This window comes from Colias eurytheme, chromosome 9 (assembly GCF_061535395.1).
Source record: "Colias eurytheme isolate Ceu_HAF_F1 chromosome 9, ilColEury1 Martin Lab GWU primary, whole genome shotgun sequence".
NCBI lineage: Eukaryota > Metazoa > Arthropoda > Insecta > Lepidoptera > Pieridae > Colias > Colias eurytheme.
Window position 1 is genome coordinate 6,505,717 of NC_142988.1, and position 23,051 is coordinate 6,528,767.

Here is a 23,051-nt window from a genome sequence, read left to right on the forward strand (position 1 = left end):
AGGTACGATCTAAATGAGTCACAGAAAAATGAAATACTGTTAAGAATAACATAATAATTGACTCATTATTTACTTCTATATACCTACTTTTGAACACGCATTGAATTTGATCGATTAGAATTTGGTTGTTACGTGAAACTTTATTTTTCGATTTCTTTCTGGTAAACTAAAAATCTGACTTGATTAAATTGATAGGTAGCAACTAAAATAAAGTACTTTCACGCAGTACTAGATAGGTATTGAATGGCAAATAAACATTATGTAGTAGGTATGTAGAAGTACAATTCAATATAAAATCAGGAGAGATTCATCTTAAACTTTTCACATCAACATACATCAATAAAAAATTCATAATCAGAAATGGAAAAGCTTATTATTTTTTTAAACAAAAAGCTCTCATTTTTTAAATTTTCATTTAAAATAATTTGTAGATACTTAGATACATTTAACCGTATTTGTTAAAACAACAATAAAATAAGTTTAGAAATTAATTTTGAAACATTCCTAAATCAATACGTACAACGTACATTATAATGTGTTTTATATTATATTTAAAAAAAAATATTCATACAACAAATGAGAATATCTACAAATTTTTTAAATATTTTATATCTGTAACAAAATTTGGATTTCTTTAATTCAATTTTCTTAATTGAGATCTATAAATCGCTTCTGTGCCCATCTACTATAATTTTGATTCCTCTAATCCTTCGATTTCTACAAAAGATTTTACGTCTTGGTTAGTTGAACTATCTACATGAATGTCTACAAAAGTAAATGGTGCTATACCTGAATTATCTGTAGGAGAATCTTGATTAATTATATGCTCATATTTTGGTCGATGCTTGCGCATAACATTAGAATGCACGGATCGTTCATGATTCCTTTTTTCCCGAACTGACACCTTATAGCCAACTTGGTTAGCTAATTTTCTCTGACAATCTGCTAATTTATCCCGGATGACGTGGATATATTCACTGGCTGTCGCTTCACCTGCTGGTTCTCCGCGCAATAGAATGCAAAGACGTCTTGCTTGTTCCAAGTAAATAACTGCTTGCCGAATAGCATCAAACTTTTCACTAGAGCGAGCCATTGCAATGAAGTGAGGAATGAAAAATTCAAACACTAAACGCCTTCGCTCGGTTTCCATTTTGGTCGGCAAAATTATCTAAAAAGAAACAATTATAGAATCATCAAATAAAATTATCATAATCAATATCCATTATCAAATCACAAAAATCACGCATAAAAATACCTAACACACTAATTACTTTAAGTACTTACAGTTTTATTTATCTCTGTGTGAACATTTTCCTTCCCTGAAACTTTTCCAGATTTCTTATTCGCCAAATTTGCTCTTCTTCTTTCTTTTATTTGCCGTTGCCTTTCTTTTTTCCATTGATAATGTTTGTCATGAATTTTAGCTTTATCCCAAATATTTTGAATATTTTCATCCTCGCTATCAGATGAATAGCTCGAGGGGTTCATATTTAAGGGTAGCTGCGGATTTATAATACGCAATGGATTCTTACATGTTAAAATATGATAAAGTCTCTGGCAATCAAATGCTGGATAGAAATCTTTCTTGATATATTTAATTTTATTTAATGCGTATAGCAAGTGCATGACTGGGGCTTCTAAAATATCAGCCAGTTTTCGTTGTACTTTTAAGAGTAACGGTTTAGGTACACTCTTAAATTCATTACAATTCTCAATGAAATAATTTGGCAACCTTGAACGTCCAAAATGAGTATAAAAACTACGCAGGAACAATCGAAGAGTTTCACCAAGTCTGTCTTCTGGCCATTTTGCATAGTTATCTTCACATTGCCAAAATAGGTGATTTTTTATGTGACTTGCATCAACACCTATCTTTGATGTTTCATTTTCCATAAAAGCTTTGTGTAAAGTTAACATGAATAGATAACACCTCATATGAGAATGGGCTAAACAACTTTCTAAGTACCTTTCTGCTGCAGGAAATATTACTCGCCATTGTAATTTCTGGTCCGGATTTAAACCACGCTTCGGGCGAAATCCTACGGGAACTAATAAACAGCCGAACCCGAGAGCTTTACTAACCATATATTTAGTAGGCCACTGATAACTAAAATTGGTTCTAGGGTTTTGTATTATCTTTCTTTCTCGTATTATCCATTGATTAGCTGCATTGGGCCAAGCAGCCAAGAGAGCCGGATAAATTTCATAGCACGTTTTCAAACCGTTTCTTAAACTACTGCAGTACACACTCGCACCTTGTGTTAAAGCATTATTAATAGAATCTTGGGGAAACCCTAGACCAGAACCCAAACTAATAATAAAATTATCCACGAAGTTATTCATGAAGGCTACTGAATTGAGGTAATGGTGCGTTTCATATAGATTCCTATTTAATGATATCTTTGAAGCGGTTTCAACTTCCTCTTCCTCGTCATCATCACTCCAATCAAACGTTTTTTCATTAATTGTTAACCAACATTCATCGGGTAAAACGCCTGTTGAGGCTGAATCTTTCGACTGTAGACTCAGTTCTACTTTTTTCGGTGTCGTTAAATCGGTTATTGTTGAATAGCCATAATCTGATTCCGTTTCACTCGATTCAGTTTGTCGACTTGAGTTAGATCGATAGCCAGAAGTTTCGGTATCGTCGAAGATTTGTAGATTTTCGAAAGCAGCGATATGATTTTCAGTATTACTTTTACTTTCGTTGGCGTTTTTTAGAATAGATTTTCTTGCTTTAGATTCCTGTATTTTAAGATTAATATTTTTATTCACTTCTGATTGCTGTTGTTCTAAATTTGTAGACGTAAGAAGACTTTTTCTACTTATTTTATTATTCAATTCTTCATCAGAAAACGGACTTCCGTTTGCAATATCTAACTCAGTATTAAGTCTCACTTGTATTTTTTCTTTTAACTCACGTACTTTTCTCGGATAAGGCATAGTATCTGAAGCATTGGACTCTTTTTCTGAATCGGTATATATACTATCATCAGATGGTATATTTTTAGTGTTTATTGAATCAGCTTCTTTAGAAAGATTACTTTCTAATACTTCCAACTTCTTTAATTTTACATAACCTGAAAAGAATGTATATATTTATAAGGAGCTGTCACAATCTACATACAAATCATAATATAAATTAATGTTTTTATCGATACCTGGTTCCTTGGAATCTTCGATACCTAGTTTGTAGAATGGTGCATCAAGAACAGCACAATAATCAGATGTATCGCCGGGTTCACTAGCCTCTACGTTATCATAAATAATGTATAGCCGCGGTGGCGCCAGTGGCTCTAAATGATCTCGATTTTTTGTATAGCAAACATAATCTTGCACACATTCTTGGAGTCTATCCCCGAAGAAAACATGTTTATGTCGTCGCACCATAGCTTCATCCATAATGTGCTGTCTTTCACTTATTGGGTTGCTTTTTATCGCTTGGACTTCTCTAAAATGTAAAAATTTGATAAGTTGTTTCTGTGTTTACTTATTATAATTTAACAATTCATTTAAACCACGGAATTGATACAGTAACTAGTTAGGTACAACTAACACCTTATTTTATTTGCATGGTACCTACAATCATTCTATAGAATATAGACACAGATAGATAAAAGCTTTACCCTGTTGCTCTATCTATTCAAAGTTCCTTCATATCAGTAAAGCAAAGGATCTTTCTTTCTATTTACATATTAGTTTAGACTAGGTATGCGGATGTATTGTTTTTATAATTAACTAGCTTACCGCCCGCGGCTTCGCCCGCTTTGTCTAAAACCTAATAAATTATATACTAAAACCTTCCTCTTGAATCACTTTATCTACATATTTAAAAAAACCGCATCAAAATCCGTTGCGTAGTTTTAAAGATTTAAGCATACAAAGGGACATAGGGACATAGTGACATAGGGACAGAGAAAAAGACTGTGTTTTATACCTACTATGTAGTGATGATCAATGCATGAAATCAACGGAAATTCCTTATTATCTTCTGGACATAATACAATATCTAAGCTTTCAAGTTCTTTGAAATTAATCTAAAATATCTCAAATCAAATCAAATCAAAAAAATCAAAATCAGCAAATGAATTGTTGCAATAAAAATGCAACATGACGCATTGGTGTGACGTATGTAAATTAGATTGAAACAAACAGATATGTTTCAATCGAAACGTGATTTATTATAAAAAGAAATCACCGCTAATGATATATACGATAATGATATCATCATAAGTATGTTCTTGAAACTTTATCGCTACTTAAACCTTTATTTCATATCCGTTAATATGGAACGTTATCTGTCGGAATATTAAAGTTCTAACAATTTATAATATATATTTTATAGTTTAATAGATATCTTGAGTACTCTTGAGGTCGGGCCCTTTTAAATCTATTTCCATCGTAAAAATAACAATTTATCTTTTATCTGTGATTACTTATATATTAGTTGAAATCGCGCTATTAATTCATGAAAGCAAATCTCAGCTCAATCTTAGAATCTCGCTAGGCTTAAAAGTTTATTAGGTAAGTTCCAAAATTGATTTGATAAAAAATAAATCAGAACTTCGAAGCAAATAATCCCTGATTATGATTATGAAAAATACGTACCTAATTATTTTATAGATTGGCATTGGAGATTATCAATATTTATTAGTCTACTAAGCATATGCTGTATGTTGTCAATATAACTAGACTAGAAAAAAATATCCACCAAATATGTATTTAGCCAAAAAAACCCAAAAATAACAATTACTTATGTACTTTCTATTTATAAAAGCGTGTAGCTTATTTAATATCCACGACGTGATTTCTTCAGCTAGAAGATAAATACATAATTTACTCAGAAACATACCTTTCATAATTTTCCAAAAATTGAACAGACAAAAGGATATTATTCAATAAAAAGGCATCTGAGTCGTGATTTAATTGGTACCGCATGCGATCCAACGCCTCTTCGTCATAAGACCTTACGTGCGAAGAAGCTGGTAATGGTGAATTCCCGAGCGTGGGGCCGTTCAGCGCTGCTGTTGGACTCACAGGTGGGTCCTTCACAGCCGTTCTCTTGTTCACTGGATTTGCATTCCTTTTCTTCTTCTCTTCGTTTCTCTGTTCCTTCCAACGAGCGCGCTCGAAGAACTTATCCGGTTCTTTCTGAACTTTCTTTGACTTAGAATTCCCCATTCTATTCTAATAATAATTCAACAACACATGATTTCGCACTTGAACAAACAATACAAAAAGTCCCTGAAAATACACGATTAATTCGTGTGTTACTTCTTAGCAAAACCAAACAGAACTGATAAGCGTATTTGCTTATTCAATTCTTAGTTGAAATCTTATCGGTAATTGATTATTAATATATTGATTTTCACTGATACAGTGAATGTAATTGCAAATACTGTAGATACAACTGTTTGTTACACACTGAAAATGGGAACATTACGAACTCATGTAATTATGTGTTTACAACCCAGTGCTCCTTCTTCCGTGAGTGGTTTTGTTACGTCTGGTACCAGTTTAATTTGCATTATGTGGCCAGATCTATATGCAGCGACTTTTTGCTTTTGCAGTGTTGGTGCAATGGTGTATTGTTATTTGGCTATCCACATTGCTGAGCTTTTGCTTTTTAAGCCTATCAATTAATACTTCAGCATAGCAATGTTTCGCAAAAACTCCAATACAGGTACCTGGTCAACGCATAGTAGATAACAATACATACCTACGTATACATTTCAATATCTAACCCAGCTTCCTAGTTCCTACGGCCTAGTTAAACTTAAGTTAAGTTAGCCTTAACCTTACGTATCTCTGTCTAGTAGCACAGAATATGTAATTACTATTAGCTAGCTACTAGTAGTTAAAAAGGTCTTTATGCAAACGTGATTTTATCACGCACATAAAAGTATAGGTACGAAAATTCAAAAATCCGAGAAACTAAAAAAAATGAAGACAAACAACATTCCGTTAAAAAACATGCTATTTTGCCGTCCACTCTAGTATGATAATGGAATACGTAACTCGTTCTTGCATGTGGAATACAAGTGGAATACTACCTATTAATATTTTATGTACCTGCATGTAATTTTTAAAATTGTTTTGTTGTAGTGTATACGTAGTATATTATTATTAGTCTGTGGTTGTAGTAAACTATTACGTTTTATTAGATATATTATGTATGATTAATAGGTATATATTACATCATATAGATATTATATACTTACTTCAGCACACCACGTAGCTTGCGTACATTATTCTTTTATCAACCAGAACCAAACCTAGCAGATATTATAGGTAGGTAATAATGCCGCATTCCTAAAGGTATTCAATAAATGCAATAAATAAGTTTTAACTTGGTAGACCTTGATAGACTCAACAAATAAGTTTAGGATATTGCGTATTTAACTTTATTGAGAAAATACATAAAATATTCATTATAAGCTTAAATAATTTGGAAAATCCAAAAGTGCACGCCTCATAATTTTTTTTTAATAAATATTTATTAATTATTATTTTTGTTTATTTAATAACAATTAAACCACATCGAATCAGACCCTGAAAAATGAAAGGGTTCTATTCCTGAGCATACTCAAGCGTAAGAGAAAAAAAAAGACTCGATTAGTAAAGTATTTCGGTCGCTATCGTGTTAACAAGAAAAAGGATCCGCACATACAGATTACAGACACACGGACGTCCAAGACAGAACTTTTTTAAACTGTTTTTTAACTAGTTTAAATAACAAAAATGACATCAAAAATATCATGAACGTTAAAAATAGTGTTTTTTCTTAATATGTGTGTGTATGTATTATCTTACAAGTGCAATGTATGATACATAAAGACATTTTAAGTTTGAAAAATCAGATGTTTTGCGCGAAGTGACAGTAGTACCCACCTCAACGCTTCGCTTATGAGGCGTGCAATAGTTATACCATTTATTTATTTACAGGTCTATTTATTTGTTTAAAGGTCCATCAACAATTGTTCCATACAATTACAATAAGTGTAATTATTTATATTCACAACAATTAAAGGTCTAATAGTCATAATTAACCTGCTAAGAAAATCAAAATAAATTAATTGATGTAGAGAACTGAAAAATAATAGAAACAAATAAAATAATTATTTAAAATATTTATTTTAGAACACAACATAAATTTCTTTACAAATATGTGCACAATATAAATTAAACCTAGGTTTGGTTTTTCTGATTTGGTCTATAAATCACGTAGTGATCATATAAATCCAGAATATGTCAGTATTATTTAATAATAATTTGAATTGTCTGTAATTGGGGTCACTACGATGATTTAAGGTATAAATATAACTAAAATTTTACGATGTTAGTAGATATTATGTACCTATCCATGCATTTTAACGCCTCATTGTTGAGAATAAATCTACATTCTACCTAATGCTAAAACTTAGCAATATCTTATTTACAATACTAATAATTTTTACATTATTCGAGTCAAAAAAGAAATTCAAAGATATGTTAGGTACAATATTCTTAATTTAAAAAAAAATCGGACAATTGCAGCTCTACATTTTAAACCCTTATAAATGATACGTACTTTTTAATATATAAACATCATTTCATCTATTTATGAAAATGTGGTCCACGGAGATTATCATTTAAAAAAAACATACAATCACAGAAAATAAAAAATAAAAAAAATTTAGGGAATTTACCGAAGCATCTCCGCTGGCGCAGGACTGACTCCTGATTCTTCCATATTATCAGCTATACTGAGAACGTCAGTCAGAGGTTGGATCTTTGCTTTTTTATGCTTCTTGATTCGCTTCATTTGTTCTATTTGCCGATCTAACATCCTTCTGTGAAAAAAAATTAAATTAGATGCGAATTCATTATTTTACAACTTTGTTACTCATTTATGTGCGATTTTTCTTTTGTTTTTGAATGACTCTTTCTTTCCCATAGTTACTTATCTACTAATATATTAATAATTCAATAAATGTTATAGTGAGGTTTTAGAAAAAAAATACAAATAGGAATAACATTCAATTAGCCTTCGATCTTATAATTTGCATCAGTCTCAGTGTGTTTCTAAATAAAATGCAAATACTTAATTGAGGCGAATTTCTGGAACTTGTAACCAAACCGACTAATTTAATCATTACCATTGGCGAAATACTATACGTTACGTATATAACTTGCAAGGATTGATTAGCCTAATTCCAACTCTCGAGTTGCGACATATTTGTGTATTAACCTCCACTATATACGGTAAAAGTGATTTGAAATCAAATATGTTTATAAGAAAATACGAATGTTAACCGTAATGTTACCTTATGAGTTTATATATAACTTAGATCGAGTTAAATTGTATTTCACAAAAAAGCACTCGTATTAGCCTAGTCTTGGGTGCTTTTTAGTCAGCTTTTTTAGCCTTTAGCACCGCGCTCGGATACATATTATGCGCAAGAGGTTTTTCAATCCATACGTAATATACAAACAAATTTATAAAAAACTCAAACATGTTTATATTTTCCAAGGGCCTACTCTGAATTTCTTAAAGCTCCAAGAGATACACAATTTAATAGGCAGTTTTACGCTACACTTTTTCATACTGCGCTTTCCTAATTTTCATCCGAGATACTAAAATGAGGACTGTAGATGTTCTTTTAGGAAATCTCTTTCATCCTCCTATTATTTAATTAAAACTCTTGAAAGTTAATCAATAAGTTTTTATCATGTTCGCAGTTTTTTTATTTTTATAAATATATAGTTAATATACCTATGTTTGTAACTTGCATAATAGCTCTCAGAAACTTTTGATAATATTTATGTTGACAACAATTTATGTTGGCAGGCTAGAATAGGCTACATTTTGTCTCTATATTGCAATTGTGATGTGCGTTTTGTACGTTCGGTAGGTATCGGGTACGTTTCTACGAAAAGCGTAATCTTCACATCAAAATATAGCTATACTATATGTATTAATTAGGTATATTTATATTATTGGCTAATTTACGTTTTATCACTATTCGTCGAAAGAAAATACCCTAAAGACTTATGATAAGATTGGTATATGCTTACTTTTGCCTGCAATCGATTAAGACTCCCAAAACAAATACAATAACGATAGCTATCACTATGACTATCGTTACACCCAAAATAGTAGCCAAGGTTAACGTTGGCACATCTTCCGCGATTATTGAGATGCTTGGGTCTGCTGTCGACTCAGATAATTCTGAAATAAAAATAATTTTATTTATCTACTGACTACTTGCTTTTTTTATAATAATAATTTAAATTCAATAATATGCTATTATGTCGAAAAAGAGTTCGCGTAATGGGTTTACCTCAATTATGTATTAAACTATCAAAATACGGATGAACATGTCATAGACCTCTGTCGAAATCATAGAAATCTAAATAACAAGGTCGAAATCATTTAGATTTATTTTAGTCTGGAGAGTTGTAGTGAAAAATATTATTTTAACATTGCTCGAACAATTTATAAAGTACTGAATTACAATAAATATCTATCTAGTTATGATACTGTAGATAAAGTAACAAACAATCCGCGTATAAATTGTATCGGTGGTTGGAATTTGGAATATTTTTATTTCTTACCTACGCCCCATTTATCAGCGTTTGATTCTTCCATGACTCTCTTTTTGTTTTTTACTATGTCTTAAATGTATATCCTTTGAAATCCTGAAAAAGAAACATTTTTATGAATGGTGTTAAACAAAAAATGTATTTAAAAATTCCTATTAGTCCTTATAGTTGCTGTTGCTTGTAAAAGAAGTTAATTATCATGTGTCACACAAGCGATACAACATTATAGCAACGTCATATTAAGTCACAACTCACAACATAACGTAAACTGATTTATATTATTTTTTAAAAGAATTTCTCTCTCATTTTATTTTGCTCCTAGCTCCTATACTATAACGATTTCAGAGTTTCCCCCTTGGTAACATTATGTTATACTTCAATGTCAATCCATTGGTACACATTTCATTCCTGTCGATTCTGCGTTTTTGGTTCATATATTTTTGGACATGTCCTTTTACAAAAATTTTAAAATATATTTTGTCCCGAGCCATTTTCTTCTTAAATGACTCGGAAAAGAGATGAAGCCAAAAAACTGCTTTACTGCGCCATGTTTCCAATATTCACCCATATTAATTAATACTACCGAAATAATATCCAGATTAACCCCTATTTTGTATCAAATGACTGGATTATTAAAAATCTATTTAACAATATTTTGCCGACCAATTCATTGATTATTTAATAACACTTAAGTCCACAGAGAAATTGCCGCAATTATATAATGCGGAAGAGGAAGAATATCTTAAATAAATGCAAACCAATCTTCTAGATTATCTCCTCATCTTATCATTGCACCGACCGACGCATTAGCGTAATAATTTTATGTTATCTATTTCATTATCTGAGTTTGTACAAGAGCATTTTACAAATTACTTTAAATAAGTATTATTTAAATAAAAAAGAAAACAATTCCATAAAATCAGATACGATAACATGACGAAGTCCATTAAGATTTTTTAGATAAAATACTTTGATTTATTTTATATTTTTATCGCTACTTCAACAGACTACGCCTGTCGGTAGACGGTAACAGTAGCGGCAATAATATATCAGGTTAATGATTTTTTTAGATAGTAATAGAGAGAATCAACTTTATTTTTAATTAATTTACCCCAAACCCAAACTTCCTATTCTCTTTCTATACATTTTTCTTTTTATGTTAAAAGTTATTCAGAATAAAGTGGCTCGCAGCCTCGCACTACTAGGTAACTAGTTATTTTTACAACGCTGTACTTAGGACCGGAATTACATCAAATATATTATCGATCATACGTTATTTAGAATGCGAGTTCATATGTATGGTAATGGTATAAAAATATCATTTTAAGTCTCTTGAAATTCCTGGATTCCATATTTCTTGCGATTAGAGCTAATGAAGACTAAGTATGACTATGATTTCTTGTGGTGTTGTACGTGTCGTGTGACGTGTCGTACTTTTCCAATATTCGCAAATCCTTCTTCGAATAATTTCTCAGAAGCAATAAAATAAAAGATTGATAATCATATCCTTACTTTACAGTCAGGCATCTACCTACAGTAATATTAATAACAATACGTGCAAATATGCGTATTCCATACCTATTGATAGGTACACAATCTTTATCTACGAAATATTCTAATTTTAATAGAATTCAATAGTCAAGGATATTATAATGACCAATAGTACAATAAATTGTTTTTTCACTAATTAGTGAAAGTCGCTTAAAAATAATGTTTAGATAATGTCTAGGGCTTGACAAGGGAAGTACCGACCTCTTATAGATTATTATAGATAAATCGTCATTAAAAGGGATTAAGGAAATTGATAACTCAGAAATACTTAAATAATATTCAAGTTCTACCTTCAAATCTTTATCAAATTATAGTGACTGCCTTGTGACTGCATTATTTCTTTAGTTATTTAGTTCTCTGTAATCTGTTAATGTACATGTCTGTGGTTCACCTACACACACGTGGGTTCTGAATGGACTATATTATACTAAAAAATAAAATTAGGAAATGAGATTGGTCAAATAATGAAAGAATAGACAAGACACCTGTAAAAAAGGAAGAAATTTATATATGTATATGTTTGTACTGGAGTAATATTTTGAACGGCTAGTATATCAGTTGCAGTCAGCGCTGTTTTCCAAAATTCTTGAATATGTGAATGTACCTATATTTATAGATTTTGCCTAAGGACCTTTGCTACTTCTTTAGCGATCGAACACACTTTTCATCCATTCTCCTTTATTGATGCCTAATCCACAAAATAATAACTAGTAGCTAGCTACCTAAGCTTAATAATTTAATTATTGAAGGTTAACCCCGGGTATTTTTTTTGACCCATTGAGGTTTTCTGATGGCTTCTATTTAAACGATTTAATCTCAGGATCTACTGTTTTGTGTTGAACAATTATTTATCTCTTCAACTTAGTACAGCCCATATAAGGCCCTTAAAGATCAGTAGATTTATGATGCTACAACAATAAGAGATTAGGAGCGGAGCATCTATGAAGTGTTGCAAAATAGGGAAACAATTTTTATTTAAAGAGCAGACGAATTAGCGTGGAACAGCTAGAGTGACTTCACTAATCCTAATTATTTTAAAAAGCTTTTAAATCAAAACATTAAACTCCAACCGTATCAATAAATCTCCTTATCTTAATTCTTTAAAACTGTATTATACATATTAGGATTATACCAATAACATATTAAACCCGCTTATGCGATATAATAACAGTAATAATTAATGCAGCTATTAGATATTTCAATTTAAACGTAACATAAACTCTATTTAATTATATTGGTACCTATACCTGCTACATTAGTAATACCGATGTGCTTTGAGATGTGTTATACACACGTTTTATTATGAACTAGCTGCTCATCCTTCCTTCGCCCGGGTAGTCATTTATTTTGTCAATTTTTTTTTTTAAGGCTTATACATGCGCTAATAACCTTGACCATACTTGACGGATCTCAAACCTCTCCCGCTGCACCTTCTTTTTTCCTCGCATTTTGTATTTAAAAAGATACCAATCAGTGAAACAAAAAATCCTCGTCAGGGACTGTTGTGTAACTGATAATTTATTAAACATAAAATTTTCAGAGCTCTAAGTCAGCAGGTTACGAAGTTTATAGAGTATTTGCGGAAAAATCGATGACCACGGCACATTTTTTTTCTAGAAATCTATTAACTTTGGAAAAAAGTCCTCGCGAGCAATTAAAGATCAAAGACCATCCTATTTTATATATTTTTTTCGGTATTGTGCTTTATGTTGTACCAGACTTTATAGAGGTTGAACATAGTCGAAATTGCCGGGTAACGCCTTAATTATTATCTATCCTAATTCAACGCATAACCATTTTTCGTCAGCTCGTATTACAGGCTCTATTCTTTCGTATCGGCTTATGATCATCCACAATTCCCATATTCTTTCTTATAAGAAAATTTAAGTCATTCCATGAATGTGCAATATGCGATGGAAAAATAATGACATTTAATTGCCATTCTTATCCAGTTTATTCAGCTCAATGTGTGTTCCGCCAATACATGCGCCTCTGCCGTGTTGTAGAATCGAACTAACGAAAACTCGTAGTTTGTTTTTTGTCCACCTTTATCGACAAAAACAAAACAAGGTTTTCTTCTTGCACAGTGTGCTAATCGTGTTTGCTGTTCCATTGTATTTTAAAGTAGTAAAGAAATTATAAATCCCCTCCAATTCTCTTAAGTGATAATATCTATCACCTTTTGTATCTTGGCAACCTTTGTTCAAGGTAGATATCTACTTCACAAGGTACTTTACAGGTAACTCATATAAATAACTCAGTACTGAATACATTTAATAATGATGTTAGGATATGTAGGTACAAGATCAATAAATTAAGTATAATGATTATCTTGTGATTAAAAAAAGAAAAAGTAGGCCAAACTAAAAATATGTAATTGGCACAAGGGAAACTATCAAATGTAGGTATCCTTCTTATGCTACCATAAATATCTTTATAATTATCTATATGATATGTACAATGTACACATATTCAATGTCTCAAGAATGCGGGAAAATCGATTCGGCACAAGTCTCAGGTACAATATTGAACTACCTAACTGCTAAATTTCCTCGAACTTACGTGTAGAGACGCTTGTTTTTCCACTCTAGATATGAATTCTTTTCGTAAACAAGTATTGCTGGCACTTATTTTAACACAATTATCACACCAAACAGGTAACGTTGTATCCTAGATTTTTGAACCAAACTGCCACATATTTGCGCCGTTCGTAGGCGCATGCGCAGCGCTCCAAGGCGCGTCTCTCACTGTTAGGTTGTATCCGACAAGATCACAGCATTACGAAACGAAGCCTTTCGTTTATTTAGTTGAATCAAATGTGAAATCAATTACAGTTGCTGCGTTTATAGAATAAGTTAATGTTTTAATTGATGTCAAGTATTGATGAACAAACAATGTAACTGTAAACTGACTGCGCATTAACAAGGCTAAAGCCCCATGAGTCATGTAGAAAAGTACAATGTTTAGATATCTATGAACCGCCCCTCTCTGCTAATCGTCACAGAGATAACACGTCAATCTATTGTTTGTGTGCACATTGTACAATATAGACACATTATTTGTATTAAGAAGGGTGGTTATTAATGCTCTAAGAGTTAGCTAGATAATATAATGGGCATTTTTTTTACATTTTTTTAAGATCCGTTATAATATCTTTGAGAAGAATATTTAAAATGTCAACCATACCACTTAGTTACCGTTTCACAACTGTGATGGCTCGTAAAATGTTTTGTTATTTAAAAATCATATCTTTATTAGCAATAATTTGATATCAATAATTTAATGTCTTGACAACTACAATAATTCAATAACTTTTATATCGACAATAAATAGCGTGAAGAATCCAAATCGCAGTCTATGTGGTGAATTAATCGTAATGATCAACTATATATTACAATTTTATAAAATTTGGAGAGAAACCAAAAACCGCAATTAACCTACGTGAATGCATAATACATCAAAAACCATTTATAAGCCATTATCTTCAGTTATCTAGGAGAACGAGTTTAATTGACTTGTGTTTGCATAGCCGAAGTGTTGGCAGGCTTCGTCGGTATGGCGTTCCACTTTCACGGCAGCGGATGTCGAGACTGGTGACGAAAACAAGCAAACATGATTGCAAAACATTTTTATAATTATCTTTTTATAGCATATTTAGAAATAATACGATTTAGATTCTCTTTGCATTTCGATAAGTGAGTTAAATAATTAATTGCTATAGATATAAATAAAAAAATAAAAGGTAATCAATACGCGTAGAGGTAGGTATGCATTTCTTTAGCGATCACGTTCTACCCTGAGGATAATATACATGTTTATAAATCCCTAATATATAAGTATATCATATGTTTATAGGAAATTCAATTAATAAGTAGGTACATATTATTATGTTTTTGGGAAGAGTTACAGAATTAATGGCATGACCAAATTGTCAAAACCGATAAACACGTTTGTCGAATCTTTTAATTTCGTGGCTACATTAGCCACGAAATTAGATTATTTAAATTAAAAATTTAAAGATATTAATAAAATTTAAATAAAATTTAAAGAAATTTAAAGATATTAATTAAAAGATAGATATTCATAATGGAAATTTTTTCGAACTATAGAAATTTCCGAATGGACTTGGATTCTATATCTAGCTAAAAGTATAACGTACGAACCCATTGTAAACGGTCATTAAACAAGATTGAAATAATCGCTTTGTACGGAGTTTACCATCTCTAGACTCTACCTATGTACATAGTATGTACTACGTACTTACTAGTATAAGATAATGAATAACCTGTACCTTCCGAGAACAAATGTTTAATGTACTGACTAACAACTCATAACGTATTAATTACACATTAAGATAATATAAAGCCTGTTTTGTGTAGTTTATATTTTTCTGTTCTGTTTGAATGATTAAAAAAAAATTAAAGAAAACTTATTTATTTAATAGGAACTCGGAGACCATAGTCACAGAATATACTATAATATAAATAAGATAAATTTTTAAGATCCTTGTCCATAAGATCCTAGCTATGTCAGTGAAGGAAAACTTTGATTTTTCCTTATTGATTATAGTAATTGCGTTGTTGATATGAGACACATATATACACGAATAAAGTGGGTAATCATCTTTATGTCCAAACATTTCCTGTACTTGTTTAACTCTAAACTAAACTGCAGCACACAAGTGTCAAGCGGTATTAATTCGTGCCAGGTACCGACCGGACGCTTATCACATTGATATACCTCAACATTCCGTCTAGAATGTCCGTTTTCTTCGAACCGGAAATTATAACGCTAAAAATCTTGATGAAGTCGTATGGTAAGATTCCACTGGATTTTAAACAAGCAATCGTTTACAAAATTGTACATAATAATTTAATTTAATGAAATAACTAAGGAAACAGTTAAATAATTTTTAAAATTAATGGATAAAGTCTGAAATAAAATACAGAGTTAGATATAATTACACAATTTTATTTAATAAGTATAGACACTAAACAATTTTACATTCAGTTTAAAACGAATAATACCTAATATTATGTAGTTTACAAGGCAACTTTACTTTCACTAATTTACTTTCGTCCATAATATTATAATAATACATTACAAACATATAAAAATGTATTACGTATTTATATATCTATACAATATAATACCATATTTTAACTGTGTATGTACTATTATAATTTAAATTCCATGTAAGTATTAATAGAATTTCATAATTTCAACGCTGTAATTTCAATGTAGAGCGGTAAAAATAAAAGTATATTATAAAAGGTACAGAAAACTAAATGCAATGGAATGAAGTATTAATAATTAAGGAATAGCAATCATCGAATTCCTTTATAGTACTTATATGATATATATGCGTCCACTCCGTGTACTATCCCGACCACCACACCAATATACTGTAAAGAAAAAATATACTATTTATCTAAATTATACGACTAGAGAGGTCTGTGTTAAAAACTAATAACTTTATGATACTTATCTATATGTACATAAAAATGAAACCTGTTTTCCTTAGTCACGGCATCACGCGTGAACGGGTGGACCGATTTCGATAATTCTTTTTTTATTATATTCCTTGAAGTGCGAGGATTGTTCTTATGTAGAGAAAACGTAAATATTGTACCACGGGCGAAGCCGGGGAGTATCGCTATAGTAAATTATAAAAACTTTGCGTTCAGAAATTAATTTATATTTGTTCCCATTTCATATTGCTACAAACATAATTATTTTTTGACATTTATTTAACTCACAAAAATAAAATTTCCTTTGATCATTATTTTTACTAATCACAATGACTTAATTGGTTTTAGACTACAAAGCGACATTTCTTGGAAAAAACTATTATGATAAAAATAAATCGGATGCTTCAAGTAGCGATAAGAAGGTGCGTATTATTTATTGTATGCCTAAAAATATTAAACATTTGGAATTAAATGCTTAGTTTTATGCTTCATTGGTTTGGTTTGAAGATGAAGGACTCTTGTCCCAGCCAACCCTGGGTTTAACCGTGAAAAAAGCTCTATGTAGGTGTAGCTGTTTTTTATCGGTCCAGCAGTTTTTAAATAAAATTCTAACCTATCTATACTAAAAATATTTCTTCTTTATGATATTATTATAGATATTTGCACTTTGCCTATTTCCTTTGCCTACTTTGCAGGGTCAGCAGAAATATGTTTTTCTTTCATTCCCTGTATCAACAGTATCTTCATGCAATCGATAGATTAAGAAAAATGCGATTTCACTAGTACTTACATACACTGCAGTCATAGCTGGGTATGCAGCATACATATTGACAAGCGCATACCGAGGGTATAGATATAAGTTAACAGCCACGCCCATGTAAGAGGATGCCGACAAGTACATGAAACATGCCACCGCGTTGAATACACATTCCTGAAACATAAGAACGTATACATACAATGTTAAATATAGTATACTGATGTAGGTTTAAATATCTGTTGATAATTGTAAAATTATAATGGATAGATGCCAGGCATTGCAGCAAGGAGGACCGTCGTACAAGAAGTAATTATGCCCCATGCGGGCAATAGGTTTTATAAATATTAAATAATACAAAGTTATGAAGCACGTATTATTATATCATAATCATAATTAGAATAATTAATCTGACTGTTCTAATTTTTCATTACTTTAATTAGTTACTATTTTTATTCTGAACATTCTGTTACAGTCACTAGTTATAATCTATACTAATATTATAAAGCTGAAGAGTTTGTTTGTTTGTTTGTTTGAACGCGCTAATCTCGGGAACTACTGGTCCGATTTGAAAAATTATTTCGGTGTTAGATAGCCCATTTATCGAGGTTATAGGATATATATCATCACGCTATGACTAACAGGAGTGGAGCCACGGGGGTGAAACCGCGCGGAGCAGCTCGTATCTACATATTTTGTCAATTTAAAATTTGAATAATTTTAATTTGGCTTCTTTGTAATAGTAGTTTTCACAAGAAATTGCTACAAGCTACCTTATATTGTAAAAAATAAACCTACCGCACTACTATGACCTTGTTCTTTTATTTCGTTATCAGCTTTTCATTACTCACTCGATTTTTACAAGAATGCACCTAAGTCATTTCAATTTCAATTGAAAACCTTAAATATTATTTATAATAATAAGTATTCCTAGTATAATTTATAATTTTTTTGATTAAAAAAGCATGTTAAATTTGCATGGTTTCTTAGGAACTTTATCAAACTTGTCTAAAAAATATATTTTCCCTAAGTAGCGTGCACTGTCATTCGTTATACCTACTTGTATAATAGTAATTATTAATTATTTAATTAATTATTAATTATCGTTTTATCCACAATTAATGCGGAAAAGGAACTTAGAATTTTTTACATCGCCTCTTTGATGTTTAAAGTGGTCTATAATGAATTTGATAGAGCTAGGCTTTTTATTTACTCTCATTATATTTTCTTAAACTTGCGATATTTCCTTCTGCAGGTATCTATATATATATATATATATATATATATATATATATATATATATATATATATATATATATTTTCTGCATTCTATGCGTTGATTTTGTGGTCCTATGATCGAAAATAGTTTACATTAAGTACATCCCTTCGCTATATAAAATATTAATTAAGGTATAAAAATTCCCCCAGAACAGGCAACTGCCTCGTTTTTAAAATAACTTGATTCCATATGTTACCGTTTTATCTTAATACAGGTACGTAGCATCCGTAATTAGCAAACAATTTCAACAATACCGGCTTACGCTATTAAGGTCTACTTATTATGCACTTCATTTCCTTAGATTGCATCGATGAAATCGCGTTAAAGAAGCAATCACTTTTTAACATTACGCAAATCAATCTATCAGAAACTACAAAGTGCCTACCTACATATAAATAGAATTTGAAGTGATGAGCTGTAAGTATATACTTTACTCAATTGGATTGTATAATACAACTATGAATTGAATGAAAAGTATTATGATTACAAAATCTATGTCTCTTGTTCTTGATTACTAAGTAGCTATTACATGTCTATGCAATTCAAGATTTAGGTAGTATAATGCTGTCTTAATAGCCTTTTTAAGAACAAAAAACTTGTAACTTTCAATAGTTTTTATCAAGCAATTGTTTTATTTTTTAATTCTGTCTTATATTATATCTACCTATATAGGAATAATGATATATACCGCCACAAAATAAAGTCTATTTATATACCTATAATAGGTATTTTTCCCCACACATAAACTTTCTAACACGTGGTACGTTCCAGTGACCTACCATAACTATGTCTATTTCTGTAGAGTTTATTTCTGTCGTTTCAATCAATTAGGACACCTTTTTATAACGAGAATCATGTAGCCGATGTTAGCCTGATGCCCCTCTTTATTAAAATTCATAAAAAATTGCTACGAAATAAAAATAGGCGATTGAAAATCAATTATTTTAAAAACATGAATACTCACAAAAATGGATTGTCGTATCAAATGTTGGGAGTTGGATGACAGAACATAACAAGCGATTAGTATCGATGTGGTGAGGAGGCACGCTGATGCTGTCGTAAGGAACCCGTGGAAAGCTGATCCCATGCTGCTGGCTTCGGACATACCGTACTTTACAAGGAGACTCTGACAGAGCGAGCCGAGCAACTGTTAAAATCACAGAACAGTAAAGTAGATAGAAGTGTGATGTGGGCGTGGCCCACGTGTCACTTGTAAGGTAAGATCACCTAACTTGCTCTCAGTTGTGCGCAGAAAAATATTCGAGTCGGTTGTCAGCTGTCAAACCTTTTTTCCGTATTTATTCATTAATTAGGACGTGTTGTTCGGTATAAGAGTGCAAAAATGATAGCAGACGAAATAATATCAGCAATGGAGGCATTTCATACCATCGGTAAGTCTTATTTTTATTTATTTTACATATAATATTTTATGTTATATCTTCGCTTGTAATTTGTCAAAATTGTATACAAATATCTAGTCAAAATGAACCTTAATCCGTAAGAAATTAGTACTATTATAGATTGAACAGCAAACAAGAATTTCTGGAATATTATTGCAATAAACAAACGAATGTCGCTTTAGTGATGCTTGTGGCGCATATCGACAGTATCGATACTTTAGAAAAGACAAACATTATAAATATTAAATTTTATTTTATTTTTCCTTAGCTTTCATTAGTCCAATTTATTTACAGATTTCCCAAAGAGGCTAATTTAAAAGAGAAATGGATAAATGCAACGTGACGAGTTAACTGAATGCCGAACAGCACTAAGCAGTCTAACAAAGGCCATCGATACAGCAAACCTACGGCAGTTCCAAGATTTAAAATAATGCATATTTTCTGTTTGTATTTTGTAAATATAGATTAATACTATTCTATTCCGTTTTTTATTTAATAATAATAATATAAAAAGACGTACTTAGTAGTAATAAACATACTCCAAAATGTGACACATTATACTATACTCGTATAATAGAAAGAAAAAAAATACACAAAAAATATTTATTTGTGAATTATCGATATCTCGATATCGATAACAAGGCTGACATCCCTCAGGGCATAGCATCAGATAAATATCAAGTTAATGTCATTAATGTTGAGTGACACAAATTTCAACCTTATCTCTATGTGTTGAGGTTCAAAGTTATATCTATCGAAAACTAACGCCCTCTGTTGTGGAGTAGCTGAATGTTTTTCGAATTTGGAATTTCTGTGCAATGAGAAACAAAACAGCTAATATACCTAGAGATGTTATACTAAAATAAACCGTAACATGGTGCGTTAGGGTACATATTGAAATGCTGAATTTATAACCTAAGTCAGTTTTTACTCAAATTAAGCTGTCCAATCAAAGGCATAGTTTACTTGTAGTGTACTGTATAACTATCGGTTTAAATGTGTGGGTTTGGCGACACTGGTTTTCATACTAATTATGACATTATCGCACTTCTATTTGTTTTTATTGTTCTGTGGTTAAAATGAAACATAAAAACTAACGTAAATTATTAACAAATTCAAATAACAGAAATCATCAATAATCAAATATAAATTTGAACTTTATAATTTAACATATTTCTTATCTGTACAATAATTCTTAAGTGGTTTTAAAAGAACCTTATTAGGGGTGATACATTACTCCATAATTTTTTCAATGAATTTTCGGTATGAAAATTACACAGAAATCGGGAGAACATGAGACAATTATACATATATCATATATGAACAATAGATATAAGCGACGTATGTGAACAATAGCTACACAGTTTTCAAAATATGTATAAACAATTCTGATAGAGTCGTATTTACACTTCTTTCTCTCCTTTCGACTAATAACGCTTTAGAACACAAAAACACAATTTTGCTAATAATATAAAACTAAAAACACCAATCATAGATTAACAATCCGATTTTAAAAGCGACAAATTATCTCAATTAGACTATTGTACTATAAAATAATTTGTATTTCCTACGTATTATATGTAGTAAATATTGTAGGTACTATCTCAAACAAAGTAATAAAAACGTAGATTTCCCCACTTAAAAAAAGGTATAATATTTATAAGTTATGAATGCTTTTATACATTTTATTAAAAATACTTTTACTTACAGCTTCTGCCAATTTAATTAAACCATGTTGCGTTGTCATATAGCCAAGATTGAGGCACTCGCAACATCGACAACAGCAGCACTTAATTCCTCTACCGCCCCCACTGTTAGGCGCTACACGTACTATAGTTGGACCTCGGGTCATTTTTATCACAATTCAATATTATTCATCTGATTTCACGACCAACGATCCAGGGATTCGACGCAAACTAATTGAACCAGACAGGAAATTCAGGACAGTTGAAACATTTCACCATTTACACTCGAGCGTTACTCAGAAAAATATTTATAGACGTTTTTAGCACGCCAATATAATTTAAGTTCAATGAACTAGTTCCCTTACCCAAATATTTCTACAATAGCGTTCTGTTTACGCTGATTATAAAATAATTATATAGTAGGGAATATTAAAAAAATACAACACTTCACACGTCTCGACAATCTCTACATTTGATTTGAATGTGTCGCGTGTGTAGAAATCCTTTTACAGAAATAGATTACCGCACGCGCGCTTCCAGGAGGGTGTCCCTGCTATTTAAAACCAAGTGTTTATTGTTTACCCAATCTCTGAACGCTATAGTTTATTAACAAAGAGTGGTTCCGGGATATAAGGTAAGTGTAATAAAAACATATTTGTATAAAATTACAAATTTTATTACAACAAGATTCGACATTCCAAAAAGTATTATATTTTAATAGTGACACATAAAAAATAAATAAGTAATTAATAATTATTTAACACTAGCACTGGAACATTATTATGAAAAATATTTAAACAATGCTTCATAAATTACATAAATTATTACAACACTTATTCATTGTGCTACTTGCTAACAGACAAAAGATTACATTCATACAATAAATTAAGTACATTTATCTTGGCTTAATTCGCAAAAGGCCCATATTTCAAAAATAATTTGGAAAATCCAAAAGTGCACGCCTCATAATTTTTTTTTAATAAATATTTATTAATTATTATTTTTGTTTATTTAATAACAATTAAACCACATCGAATCAGACCCTGAAAAATGAAAGGGTTCTATTCCTGAGCATACTCAAGCGTAAGAGAAAAAAAAAGACTCGATTAGTAAAGTATTTCGGTCGCTATCGTGTTAACAAGAATAATAAAACCGGCCAAGTGCGAGTCGGGCTCGCGCACAAAGGGTTCCGTAGCAGCAAATATAATAAATTACAGTTAAATCAACCTATCTCAAAAACTATAAGAGATACTTTGATCAAACCAAAAATCGTTGAAAGAGTTAATTAGCATGCATCACCTCTATTTTTTTTAGAATTTTATACCC

The 23,051-nt window shown here is 31.0% G+C and overlaps 3 protein-coding genes and 1 long non-coding RNA gene across 4 annotated transcripts; 1 reads left to right on the forward strand and 3 right to left on the reverse strand.

Moving 5' to 3' along the window:
* Positions 1 to 556: 556 nt before the first annotated feature.
* LOC149905850 (uncharacterized) lies at positions 557 to 5,420 on the reverse strand. Its single transcript, XM_090105166.1, has 4 exons — positions 4,853 to 5,420; positions 3,162 to 3,451; positions 1,285 to 3,080; positions 557 to 1,168 (listed from the first exon to the last, which is right to left on the reverse strand). The coding sequence occupies exons 1-4, from the start codon at positions 5,179 to 5,181 to the stop codon at positions 686 to 688; spliced, it is 2,898 nt and encodes a 965-aa protein (XP_089961292.1). The 5' UTR covers positions 5,182 to 5,420; the 3' UTR covers positions 557 to 685.
* A 1,695-nt stretch (positions 5,421 to 7,115) lies between these two features.
* On the reverse strand, positions 7,116 to 13,907 carry LOC149905851 (uncharacterized). The gene is made up of 4 exons (XM_090105164.1): positions 13,699 to 13,907; positions 9,598 to 9,681; positions 9,058 to 9,211; positions 7,116 to 7,832 (listed from the first exon to the last, which is right to left on the reverse strand). The coding sequence occupies exons 2-4, from the start codon at positions 9,629 to 9,631 to the stop codon at positions 7,685 to 7,687; spliced, it is 336 nt and encodes a 111-aa protein (XP_089961290.1). The 5' UTR covers positions 9,632 to 9,681; positions 13,699 to 13,907; the 3' UTR covers positions 7,116 to 7,684.
* Positions 13,908 to 15,890: 1,983 nt separating this feature from the next.
* On the reverse strand, positions 15,891 to 22,655 carry sing (MARVEL domain-containing protein sing). The gene is made up of 4 exons (XM_090105494.1): positions 21,749 to 22,655; positions 19,605 to 19,787; positions 17,398 to 17,538; positions 15,891 to 16,541 (listed from the first exon to the last, which is right to left on the reverse strand). Exons 1-4 carry the CDS (start codon positions 21,890 to 21,892, stop codon positions 16,464 to 16,466), a joined length of 546 nt encoding a protein of 181 aa, XP_089961620.1. The 5' UTR covers positions 21,893 to 22,655; the 3' UTR covers positions 15,891 to 16,463.
* On the forward strand, positions 19,799 to 20,519 carry LOC149905853 (uncharacterized). The gene is made up of 2 exons (XR_016457068.1): positions 19,799 to 20,031; positions 20,335 to 20,519. It is a non-coding gene; the product is annotated as an uncharacterized LOC149905853 (long non-coding RNA).
* Positions 22,656 to 23,051: the final 396 nt, after the last annotated feature.

Bases quoted from the DNA above. Each gene is read 5' to 3' on its own strand.
- LOC149905850 (XM_090105166.1), bottom strand. From the start codon at position 5,181: ATGGGGAATTCTAAGTCAAAGAAAGTTCAGAAAGAACCGGATAAGTTC. The intron at 3,081-3,161 runs GTATCGATAAAA...CATTCTTTTCAG, and splicing joins CGAAGATTCCAAGGAACCAG to GTTATGTAAAATTAAAGAAG. The intron at 1,169-1,284 runs GTAAGTACTTAA...GTTTCTTTTTAG, and splicing joins ACACAGAGATAAATAAAACT to ATAATTTTGCCGACCAAAAT.
- LOC149905851 (XM_090105164.1), bottom strand. From the start codon at position 9,631: ATGGAAGAATCAAACGCTGATAAATGGGGCGTAG. The intron at 9,212-9,597 runs GTAAGAAATAAA...TTTTTATTTCAG, and splicing joins CGCTGATAAATGGGGCGTAG to AATTATCTGAGTCGACAGCA. The intron at 7,833-9,057 runs GTAAGCATATAC...TTTTTTTCACAG, and splicing joins TTAATCGATTGCAGGCAAAA to AAGGATGTTAGATCGGCAAA.
- sing (XM_090105494.1), bottom strand. From the start codon at position 21,892: ATGACCCGAGGTCCAACTATAGTACGTGTAGCGCCTAACAGTGGGGGC. The intron at 19,788-21,748 runs GTAAGTAAAAGT...TGATTTTAACAG, and splicing joins TAATTAAATTGGCAGAAGCT to TTGCTCGGCTCGCTCTGTCA. The intron at 16,542-17,397 runs GTAAGTACTAGT...TTTTCTTTACAG, and splicing joins CAGCTATGACTGCAGTGTAT to TATATTGGTGTGGTGGTCGG.